General features: G+C 39.8%; 1 protein-coding gene across 3 annotated transcripts in view; it reads left to right on the top strand.

The window, feature by feature from the left end:
- LOC109445030 (uncharacterized) overlaps positions 1-10,721 on the top strand; it is an 80,404-nt gene extending 69,683 nt beyond the window's left edge. For all 3 annotated transcript variants that reach the window (XR_016019821.1, XR_016019820.1, XM_088794517.1), the window contains 2 exons: positions 7-269; positions 10,215-10,721. Coding sequence is in view for 1 of the 3 variants with exons in the window: in XM_088794517.1 (XP_088650643.1) it covers positions 7-269; positions 10,215-10,299 (348 nt within the window). In the remaining 2 variants the exon portion in view is untranslated. The remainder of the gene's footprint in view (positions 1-6; positions 270-10,214) is intronic.
- Positions 10,722-12,640: the final 1,919 nt, after the last annotated feature.

Below are 12,640 nucleotides of genomic sequence, written 5' to 3'. Positions count from 1 at the left end.
TCCCAGATTTGCCCTTCCCACAAGATGGCCAGAGGACTGTCAGAGATCTCAGCATTAACCCTGCCAGTTAACCAACACCACCAGCAAGAGAACACCACCTTCGCAACAGTCCCAGCAAAAGTCCTGGTGCCCTTTGGACTGTTTTTGGGGCACATCTTGAATCCTTCTCTATGGCAAATGAGAAAAAAACACATGGATGAGCCAGCTCTGGATCGTATGCCCAGCCCTGGAGGCAAGAGGAGGGGCCAGCAAAAATGTGTCAACGAAAGGTGAGTGATGAGCATAAAAGGTGGGCCCAGAGAAAAGTCCTTCTTTCCTTCCTTTTCCTTTTGACTTCACCACAGTTTCCACCTAGCGTGTCGACTGAGGCGGCCTGTACCTGCTGCTGGGCCCTCTCGGAACGCTCACTTAGTCACCCAAATTAGATTTATGCACTCACCTCCTTGTCATGATAACACAGAAAGTGGTTCAGTGTCCTGGTTTGACATCTGTGCAATTCTTCCCTGATGACAATCCTAATGCATTTGGTTTTTCTCCAAATGTATGCGAACCATATTATGCTCCTTTGATCAAGATTATGCAAAGAACCAGATGTTTACTTTCATTGCATCTTAGAGATAACAGTTGGTATTTTTGAATGACCTACCTGGGGCTTCAATGTCCTTTTCCTTTGAATTCTATGTTGGGGTGTGTTCACATGCACAACCATTTTTTTTTTCTTCTCAGATAATTTTCTTAACATCATTTTTTCTGCTCTAACCTGACTCTCCCAACCTTTATAATCTAACTCACCCCCCCCTCCAACCTGAGTTTGTACCCTCTCACTGTTTATGTGATTATGAATGTAAGCTTTCTAATAAAATAATAATAATAGCTACTCCTCATTTAGTGTTTACTGCAGGCCTCCTTGGCATGGAACTAAGTCTTTTGCATTTATTATCTCATCTAGCCATAGAGTTCTGTATTTTCTCTTCAGTTTTCGGCCTGCGTATTCAGTGTGGTCTGACTCTCCGTGCAGGCTTCACGTTTTCTGAGCCCATGGGGTGTGTCTTCCTCGTGCGTTTGTCCTCTCCCGGCACCATACACATGCTGTTTGGTGTAGTGCCAGGGCTCGGTGCCAGTTGCCAAATGACTGACAAAATATTAATAAAGCTGAAAGTATAAAGTATTACACTTCTTTCAGTTACTGATTTTTTTGTAGCTAGCTGCATCCTAGGAAGACTTTGCTGGCCTGAGGACTTTAAAAACTGGTCTGCACCATAACTAGAAGTAATTGTTCTTGTGATTGAAACTAACAACTATATAATGCCTGCAAGGCATAATGCCAAGACATGATTTGATTTCAGGTTAAATTTGCAGCTAAGTTGATTTTGCAAAATGTGCCCACATGTGCTCAGGCAGTATGAATGCTCTGCCTACCTCCATTCACCCTAAAAATGCACTTGTTCACAGAGTTGGATAGCCTTCACTTGTTGGAATATTGGACTGTGAATTTAAGGCTGAGGCTTCCAGGACTAATTAGAAAAAAACTGTTGTTGAGCAGCATGTGCCAAATGTAAAATACCACATCAGATGACTTTAGGACGTCCCTAAAAACAGCTGGAAATGGGACCATGATATGTATCAAGTCAAGAGAGAGTCATAGCTAATAACAGTGAGTTGTTTTGTGCTGTTAAGTAATGAGCAGATCTGTCAGGAGAATGTTCAACACGAGCTAATATCAAACTTGCTGGAATAACTTAGTCACTACAGGGTTCCCATCTGTGAAGTCGCTGGGGACGTACATAGCTGCCTCCATGAAGTCTTCAGATTTTTCCATCAAATTAGACAGCCAAGGGCAAAACCAACAGACAGGGGCATTATGGGACACTCCTGGAGGATTCAGAATCCATACTCTCATGAATAGGTCCCATTCCTAATTTTGTGCATGAGCTAGGGCTCATGTCAGTTTTGTAAGAAAGCGAGGAATAAGAAAGAAAGCCAGGCGCTCAGCCCTCTCCAGACTGTCAGCGGCAATACACCTAAATGCATGTTTAGTATGATTGAAGAGAAGGGGATAGCTTTGTTTTTTTTTTTCCAGTAGGAAAGCCCCAGAATATTATCTTGAGAGAAGAATTCACAGGTTTTGAGGAATTGGATGTCGTGACTGTGCCAAGGCAGGCTGCTGTCAGGGAAGTTATATTTATGGGGTACGGTTCGAAATTTTACTAATGTTCCCCATGACACATTGATCTGAGGGTAACAATAGGATACATTTACAAAAAACACAGCAAGTTTCTGTTTTGATCTCCTTCAGCAACTATAAGGAAAGCAACCATTTCATGTATTCTAGTTTACTTCACTCCTTCTTTTTTGTTGCCCTCCCACACCCTCACCATTCTCCACTAGAGGGCCCTCAGATGATCATGGGTGTGGAGTAAGGATATCCTGACTAAGAGAATATAGAAAAGTATATGAACACACTACTCAACACTGTCCCAACCCACTTCCTCTCCTCCCACCAATAGTGATCTAAAGTCCTTGTACCAAACTGGTAGGTCTCAATTCACTCTTCTTTTAAGGTAAGTTATTTCCCAGGAATTTCCTTGAACCTTAATGAAAACAAGCTCCTGATGGATTTACTCCATTTGTCCTCAGATCTGACCAGATATGTCTGGATTGTAGGGTGAACACAGTCAACTGAGAAAGCTCTGCCCCCACCACAGCAGGGCAGCTGTCTCAGTGACCTCATGATTTAAATGTCAGGTGGTGAAAGCTGAAGATTAACCAGACCACAGTAACGATTTTACTTTAGGTTCCTCAGCAGCAGACCCTCAGACAAGGAGTCAAGTGGAAGTGATATACGGGGGAGGTGACCCCAGGAAACACTTGCAGTGGAGTGAAGAAGTGAGACAGGGAAGGGAGAGGCCGATAGAGGGTGTGTTATCAAGCCAGTCATGACTTTAGGCAACTGGAGCTTATTCTGCCCAGGAACTCAGGGAGAGAATGTAGAACATACCTCAGAGTTGTCCCAACTAAGAAGTGAGGAGGCTGGGATATTTATCCACCAAATCTCCTCTGTCATTGGTTAATTCCAGGGGTATCAACACCCCAGCCCCAGCGTTTATGGCTTGCCCTGTAGGAGTGCTGACCCACCTCTTGAAGCCAGAAACATAGGAAGAGAATTGCAGGGATTCACAGTTAGCATCCTTTGATGTGTAGAGGTGAGTAGATGAGGGTGGGTACTGACTGAGCCCGTTATAGCAAGAGTGAGAAAAGAAGCAGGAGACTGAGTCATTCATGGTCAGGATCAACAGAAAAGCCATGTTTTGGTCATTTCCTATTAGTGCATTAACAAAGTTAATCTCAGACAAAGAAACCAGGAGACCGGGAAGTGAAACTTTAAAATACTTACAGTTTATGTAATTCCCGCGAGGTAACTAACACTCACTTGCAGTTGGGTAGGTGTGCATGAAGTTTTAGCAAGAGAAGAGAAATTTGATCCACAGATAAGCTCAAAGAAATCTGATTGTAGAATATACTTTGAAATTATCCATTCTAGACTTAATCTCACCTCACAAACCCAAGAGTCCTTTAGCTAATTCCTTTCCAAATGAAGGAGCCAATCAATGTTCTTTCAACGGAGAAAATTACTGGAGAGGCTAGTATGTGTTTTGATGCCCTAATGAGGAACTATGAATTATCCAACCCAAACCAATTAAGTCTTAGCCCAGATAGAGGACTACTGAGGAGATGAGGACACAGCATGCATTTAGGGCAGAATTAACTGCTTCCATAGCCTGGAAACATGCTTGGGGGGAAGCCAAGCCTCGTAGGCGCTCTGCTCTCCTTAAAACTGGCAGTCAAAATGTGCTCCAGCCCAATGAGAGCTTTTGACGCTTTTGCTTCTTTGGCCTTCAATTTTAAAAATGTCTGTAAAGCATAAAATATGTTTTGAACATTACATAAGGCTATTAAGAGAGGGTGAATCATGAAAACATAGTGTGTCAGAGACAATAAAGTAAGTGAAATGAACTGCTGCTGACGAGGTGCTTGACCTTGGGCCAGTTGCTCAGTCCTTTCTTGTCAATCAAATAGGAAATTATAGCCCAATAATGTGGTTTTGGATTGCAGCTCAATAAGCAAACTCTAATCTCTTGGTTACGCCTTACTGTTCCATGGGAAACCAAGCACTTATTTTCATTTTAATGTGATCTGTTCCAGTGGACTGTGACTTCCTAAAGCACCCAGCACAATGCCTGGCTTGGCTTAAGAACTGGGAGCTATGTGTTGAATAAATGTGAAATGAGTAGTGGAAGCAGTTAATTTCCAGTATTATGATGTACCTAGAAATACGTGAATAAACATACCATCAACACAAATAGCTTTTGAAGAGAACGGTGGATATTGAATTTTTGTACAGCTCAGGTACCTTAGTGGTATAGGGGACGCCTAGCACAGGATTGCTGTCGTGAGGTGTGTTGTGTGGTGCCTAAGACACAGCCTTTTGTGTCAGGTGGCCCTGGGCTGGAATCTTGGCTCTGCTTCTTGCTAGCTGCGTGTTCTTGTGCAAGTTATCCAACTTTTCTGGGCTTTAGTTTCTTCTGAACCTTGTAGGTTGCAATATGGATCTTGTAACCCTGAAGCATCTAGAAGGGCTTGAGCGACAGGCTGTTACTGAAAAGTGCTCAGGCTCAGATGACCAGGAATATGCACAGAGTTCAAAGTGAACTGCAAAACCTCCTCCATGGGGTTGCCTTTCAGGCCTTCTGAGTCAGTCTTTGGTGGCTATCAAAGAATACCTTCCCCCCCCCCCTTGATCTCTCTTTCTTTTGTTCTGCCTCTTCCACTCCCCACCCCACTCCTCCCAATGTCCTATCTCCATTTTCCTGGCATTAGGATTGGCCAAGGTTAATGAAACTCTTGCTCCCGTCTCCATCTTTAAAGGATAATGATGATGGATCATTGGAAAAGATGGTGTGTTTTCAAGGTCCTCCGTGTATGGAGATGGAGGTGTTCCCCATGCCATGATTCTGCAGAGTAGAACATCCTTCTGCACATATTACCACTTCTGGTGACATCACTTTGAGTAACTATGCTGATGTCACTTCCTGGGGTGAAGGTGGGAAGGGACAAGGGCATGGAGAGAACAGAAAACCATTTTTGGCCATACTGTGCTAAGGCAATACCTACATCTTTCTAGTACTTGCCACAGAGTGGATGCTCCAGACATGTGGCTATGTTCAATCTTCATGGTGTTAGATAGTGATCAGGGGACACTTCTTCCCTCGACTTGCTTCACCTCTTCAAACTTGTGTTTTGAGCAAACAAATCCAGAGTTGTAAACAAGTCTCCAAATTTCACTAGGACAGCAAAGAGGATGGTTGAAAATCACACTATTTGGGTCAGGACTAACCCTTGGGCAAAGATCTCTGATCAATGGATTGGATTTGACCTCCATCATTCTCCAAGTACAATTTATTATCATGTCTGCCTTTCTGACATGGAGGCCCAGTACAGGGTTGTTGGTGTGTGAGCACCTTCCTCTGGGGAAGTCCCTCTTTTTCTCCCACCATGACCAAGGAAATGATCAACAACCCCTTGTCCTAGAAATCCTGGGAACCTTTCTGCTCTTAGGGCACTTTAAATAAAGACTACCCATGGGAAAGCTTTTCAAAAATGTCTAATTTATCTTTTATTATGAAATCATTTACTGCTCATTTGCTTTTTGTTTATATAGTTCCAGAATTTAAGCAGCACAAGGATCTCGAAGCAGATCTAGTCCAACTCCTCTTCACTTTAAAGAAGAGAAAGTGTAAACTCTGGTTTGCTGCAAATCCTCTATATCTCTTCCCCCCCCGCCCCCCCTTCCTCTCTTTCTATAATAGCTGCCAAGAGCTTTGTCTGGAAAAAAAAATCTGAAAATTATATTCCTGTAGACTATTTTTGTACAGACTGATGTTTTAAAAAATTCCTTAAGATAAAAGAACATTCACAGTTGAAGTTATGTAGCTGCTTGGTGAGGTGGTGACATGGCACAATGCTTAATATAGCTTATATTTATTTATTTTTTCTACACCCATGTAATAGCAAAAAGACACAACGACATGGAGAGCCATAAAGTCAAACAACTCTCCCATTTCCTTTTACAGCACCAGGCGAGGAAAGGCACGATTGGGTATCCTGACCATTTTTATAGGGATTCGGAGGCAGGTTAGACATGTCTGAAATATGTCCTTCAATTCTTAGAACTCTTTCAGGCCTTCCTGGTGAAGGATGTCCCTTGGAGAAATACTCCTATAAATACAGGATGTTTTCATTACTGTATGTGGCTGATTCAGCCTGTTGGCTACATGACAGTGAGAAGAAGTGCCTGAGAAATGACTTCATATAGACGGCGTTCAAACAGTCCCTAGAGCTCCCCGGATTAGAATGACTCTAGTGGGAGCACTTGGAAATGAATGTTCATATATCACCGGGGTCTTTAAAAAAAGGTTTAAGGTTCTGTAGGCTGTCTCCCCTAGTGCAGTGAAATGATGGAATGATAGCATGTATTGAGATGAATTTCTGCCTATGAAAATTTTCACTTCTCCTTATTGAGGAAAGATACAAAATCAATAACTCAGCCAAACAGCAAAACAAAAAAAATCCCCCAAACCACAAAAAACCCCATACAAGGAGATGGTAGGAGGATTTGTTTGGGGCCAATCATAAATATGGGGGGCATATGTTGGGGGTTCATTTTGGGTTTTCTTCAGCCAAGGGAGTGGAAGCTGGGCCTTTAAAAAGTGATGTGTTATTTTAAATAACAACAACAACAACAACATCCCATGTTTCTATAGCTCTTTACAATTATCAAATATTCTTTCTTCTTTTATTTGAGCCCTGAAATCACCTTAGAAGAGAGGCGATATTTTTATAGAAGATGGACCTGAAGTGCAGAAAGATAAAGCGATTTGTCCAAGGTTGCACAGCTAGTAGGTCTCTAGGGCCTCCAATTCTCAATCTGATGCTTTTCTACCATCCCTCACTGACAAATAAAATATTGCTTCTCTGTTTTTGTAATATTGCCAGTGCTGTAAACATATTACAACCCCCACTTCGCTGATCAAAAATTAACTACTCTTTATTGAATAGAGATTTTATGGTGTGAAAGACTGAGGAATATAGCACCCTTGATGCAGGGTGGGAAGGAATTGACTTAGGGATGCATCATTTCTAGAGAGATGTTGAAGTGTTAATGAAACATGCAATTTTGTAGTAGCTTATTACAAAAATATAGAAAATAATGGGCTGGTTGGAGAAAAGCAGAATAGTGAATTGAGAAAATTACGTACTATGATTAGATTGGTTTGTGGGCAGGATAAAATTTATGAAGAAGGGTAACCTTTGCCTGGCGAGACAAGGATAATATAGTCTCATGTAGGGAACATGACTAATCGGAAGGACTTTTTTTTCTCTCTCTCTTTGCTTGCTGTTGCCCTTGGTATTATAAACATTTCTATCCATCTATCTTTTTTTTTTTTTTTTCTTGCAATACCTTGAACAACTTAGAAACCATTGTCGGTGAAATTTAAGAAGACACAAATACAAATAAGGCTATGGAAGAATTGGATTCTGGCTTGATATAGAAAGCTCATCACTTATGAGCACGTCTGTCCTTTTAAAGAGGATGTATTTAAGACGGAATTGAAGGGTGATTTCTGGGTATTTAACAGATATAAAAGCCAACCAACTATAACAAAACAAAAAACACCCACCTGGAAATGAACACTACCACCAGCTCTACGACACGTAGTTAAAAGATGAGCTCAGCGGTGGCCTTTGTAGCTCCAGACTCTCATCCACCGCTTTCACCAACTTCCTTTCTATTTGTTTTACTTGTCCTTGCCTTTCCCATCATTCCGTCAGGTCCAGAACAACTCTCACTCAAGGCAGCTTCCTAATGTTTCTTCCTCCTTTAGTAAGTTTGAAAAATGTAAACAATGTGCAGGAAATATGAGCTATTTTAACAAACACCTGTGTAACCTCCACCACCAATAAGTGCTAACATTACTTCTAAAGCAAATATAACCAATAGTTTATTTACATTTATTTCCAACTCATAAACTTTCTTGGATCATGATGGACAATTCAGTGGTGAATTTATGGGGGATGAAAAGTCTGATCTAAGAATATGCATATTTAAAACACAAATACTGATTTGGCACAGTGAAACTTCACTAGTTCAAATTAATTTTGGGGAAGGATTGAATTAGTGAAAAATCTAAATTATACCACATTTTGTAAATAAGTGAGGATGTGAAGTTTAATAACTTACACAAACATGTAACTAGAAGAAAGTTAGCAAAAAGTTTCTGTATAAAGCTGTTTTTAAGAAGTGAATCAAACAGAATAATTTTTGATGTGCATAATACTTGTTTTTAGGTAACTGGATTTAAAAGTATTCAGAGTATGATACTTTGAAACAGTGTCTTTGGTAAATGTTTGTTGAATGAATGCATACTGTTTGCCAGGCACTGCACTAGGTACTGGAAATATAAAAATAAGGAAACTCTGAGCTGTTTATGACAGGATTTTTGTTTAGGAAAAGACACTCATAGACAGACAGTTACTATGCAAACTGGTAAGCAAAGCTATAGAAGTAGATAAGAGTTTCATTTTTAAAAAGTAAAATGAGCTTTCTTAAACATTTTTCATAACATGTTATGTTTACACTATTCATTTACATGATAAATCTTTTGTATCAGATAATGTCCTGCTAAATTTATTATAAGTTTCAAATTAATAGAATGTGACTTGAAGGTGGTTTACTGTAGAACAATAAAAATGTGGTTGTCCATTTTCCCATATTTAAAGTGTATAATTCAATGATTTTTAGTGTTCTAGCACATTTTTGTCTTTTGTGTGGTTAGGCATTTCAGGAGTCTGAACGTACAATACCTTTATTGTCTCAAAATGATTTTAAAAATTAAAAAATATTTCAATTATAGCTGACATTCAATATTGCATTAGTTTCAGATGTACAGCATAGTGGTTAGACATTTATATACCTTATGAAGTGATATGAAGTGATCCCCCTGATAAATCAAGTACCCACCTTACACTATACATAGTTATTACAATATTACTGACTGTATTCCCTATGCTGTACTTTACATGACTATTTTGTAACTGCCAATTTGTAACTTCTTAATCCCTTCACCTTTTTCACCCAGCCCCTCAACCCCTCTCCTACGTGGCACCATTAGTTTGTTATTGTTTTGTTTGTTTGTTTGTTTATTTTGTTTTTCAGGTTCCACATATAAGTGAAATCATAGGGTATTTGTCTTTCTCTATCTGACTTATTTCACTTAGTATAATGCCCTCTAGGTCACAGATGGTAAGATTTCATTCTATTTTATGGCCAACTAATATTCCACTATATATATGTGTGTGTATACACACACACACACACACACACACACACACACATCGGAAGTGCCAAAAAAATCTATACACATTTTAAGAGATGTTATCTACGCTCAAGCAGTATTTTGCCATAATCAGAAGTGTCTGGACGCTGATCGTAACTACTTTGAGCACCTCTTGTAATTGCAGAAGTCAAATGTGACTTGTATTCATCTTTTGTTATCGCTATATCTTGAATATTACAATTAATACAGTTTTTCCTTTCTTAAAATGTCTATGCATTTTTGGGGCACTATATGTATGTATATGTATATATCTCACATCTTTATCCAATGTTCTATCAATGGACACTTAGGTCTTGTTTTCTTATTCATTCAGCAACTCTATGTCTTTTGATTATAGTATTTAATCCATTTTCATATAAAGTAATTATTGATAGGTATGTAGTTATTGCCATTTTATTATTCATATTTTTAATCTTTTTTTTTCTTCTTAAAGAAGTATTTTTAACATTTCTTATAATACTGTGGTTTGGTGGTGATGAACTCCTTAGCTTTTTCTTGTCTAGGAAGCTCTTTACCTCTTCTTCGCTTCTAAATGATAGCTTTGCTGGGTAGAGTAATTTTGGTTGTAGGTCCTTGCTTTTCATCTCTTTGAATTAGTTGTGTAAATCCTCTCTGGCCTGTAAAGTTTTTGTTCAGAAATCAACTGAAAGTCTTATGGGAGCTCCCCTGTATGTAACTAACTGTCATTCTCTTGCTGCTTTTAAGATTCTCTCTGTCTTTCACCTTTGGCATTTTTAATTCTTTTTTTTTTTTTTTTAGGAGAGCACAGCTCACAGTGGCCCATGCGGGGATCGAACTGGCAACCTTGGTGTTATCAGCACCACGCTCTAACCAACTGAGCTAACTGGCTGCCCTGGCATTTTAATTGTGATGTGTCTAGGTGTGGGCATGTTTGGGTTCATCTTGTTTGGGATTCTCTGTGCTCCCTGGACTTGAATATCTATTTCCTTTGCCAGGATCAGGAAGTTTTCATTCATTAGTTCTTTAAACAGATTTTCAATCCCTTGTTCTCTCTCTTCTTCTGGTATACTTCTGATGCAAATGTTGTTATGCTTGATGTTGTCCCAGAGGCCCCTTAAACTATCCTTATTTTTAAATTTTTAAATTTTTTATTTGTTTGTTGTTCAGATTGGGGTTATACGCTACCTTGTTTTCCGAATTGCTGATTTGATCCTCTGCTTTATCTAATCTACTGTTGATTCCCTCTAAGGTAATCTTTATTTTAGTTATTTTCTTCATTGCTGACTGGTTCTTTTTTTATGGTTTTTATGTTTACTATCTTGTTGTTGAAGTTCTCACTGAGATCCTTGAGCATTCTTATAACCAGTGTTTTGGACTCTGTATCTGGTAGATTGCTCGTCTCCATTTTTTTTTTTCCTGGAGTTCTGTCCTGTTCTTTCATTTTGGACATGTTTTTTTTTGTTTTTTTGTCTTCTCATTCTGGCTGCCTCCCTGTGTTTGTTTCTATGTATTGGGTAGAGCGGCTATGTCTCCCAGTATCGGCAGAGTGGCCTGAATGTAGAAGGTGTCTAGGGGTGCAGTCTCCCTGGTCACCTGAGCCAGGTGCTCCAGGAGTGTCTCTTGTGTAGGTTGTGTGTGCCCTCCTGTTGTAATTGAGTCTTGATTGTTGTTGGCATATCAGTGGGCGGGACTAACCCTTAGGCTGACTGACTGTGGGTACTGACTATGACTACAACACATGAGCTATTGTGTGGGGGCTGACCCCATGGAGCAGGATTCACTTTAGCAGGTCTCTGCTGCCTGTTGAGTCCACCCTTTGGGTGCATTGTATGTGGAGGTAAATGGGTGGTGCTCTAGTGGTGATCTAAATCAGTCACTGGCTGTGTTGGTTTTGGGGCCTCTTAGGAGGGGCTCCAGTGCAGACTGAGGTCAGCCTCTGCCTGTGCCTGGCCTAGGCCACTTGGTAGGAGCTACAAAGTGATTTTTGGTTGGTAGCTGCCTGTACTGGGCTTGGGGGTGCCTGGGAGAGGCTATGCTGTGAACATAGGCTGGCTGCTACTAGTGCCAGGCTAAGAGCCACTTAGCAAAAAGGTAGAAGGCATGCTGAGGTCAACCCTACCACCATTATTTTAAAAAAGACTATTTCCCCCCCTTGAATGGTATTAGCACCCTTGTTGAAAATCAACTGACCAAGGTATGTGGGTTTATTTATGTACTCTAAAATTATTCCATTGATCTACTGCCCATTGATCTATCCTTATGCTAATATCACACTGTCTTATTTTCTATAGCTTTGTAGTAAGTTTTGAAATCAGGACATGTGAGTCCCCCTATTCTGTTTTCTTTATCAAGATTGTTTTAGCTATTCTGGGTCTCTTGAATGTCCATATGAATTTTAGGATCAGCTTGTCAACTTCTGCAAAGAAGCCAGTTGGAATTTTGAGAAACCAAGTTTTAAAAATTTAATTTAAAATTTCATTATTTTAAAGCATAAAAAAAATTCTAAGTACTAAAGGAAACATTTATAAATACACTGGTTTTATAGCACTAAAAAACCCCATTCATTCATTAATGAACTTTGGTAACATGGATGCAAGGTTGAGCACTTGTTGAAGCACTTCCCTCTAATTAGATACACATCCTGGAAAAGTCATTGGGCTTCTCTGAACCTCTTTATTAATCTATTAAAAAGTGAGAAAAATTGGACTGCATTAAAGTAAGAACTAGACACCATTAAAGAGTGGGAAGCCAAGCCACAGAGTGAGAGAAGAATCTGCAATATGTCTATCTGACAAAGGATTTGTATTCAGAATAATAAAGAAGTCAATAAGAAAAAGGCAGACTACCAAATAAAAAAGTGGACAAAAGAGCAGGAACTTCACAAAAGAGGATGTACAAATTAAAACGTGCTCACCCGTGGCTGAAAAAAATGGGCCTTCAAAGATATATCTACTCCCTAATCTGTAGAATGTGTGAATATTAACTTATATGGCAAAAGAAATCTGATGAGCCTTATATGCAATTACATGTGTCCTTATGAGAGAGACACAGGAGGTTTTGGCATAAATACACACATAAATAAGGGGACATATAGGCAGAGGAACAGGTTTGAGTGATGCAGCCATAAGCCAAGGAATGCCAATAGCCACCAGAATCTGGAAGAATCAGGAATGGATTTTCCCCTAGAGCTTCCAGAGCGAATGTAGCCCTGCTGACACCTCAAT

Source organism: Rhinolophus sinicus, chromosome 17, assembly GCF_057876585.1.
Source record: "Rhinolophus sinicus isolate RSI-liver-muscle chromosome 17, RSI-T2T, whole genome shotgun sequence".
Taxonomy (NCBI): domain Eukaryota; kingdom Metazoa; phylum Chordata; class Mammalia; order Chiroptera; family Rhinolophidae; genus Rhinolophus; species Rhinolophus sinicus.
The sequence above is the reverse complement of the archived record's forward strand: the minus strand, read 5'-3'. Positions and strand labels throughout refer to the sequence as shown.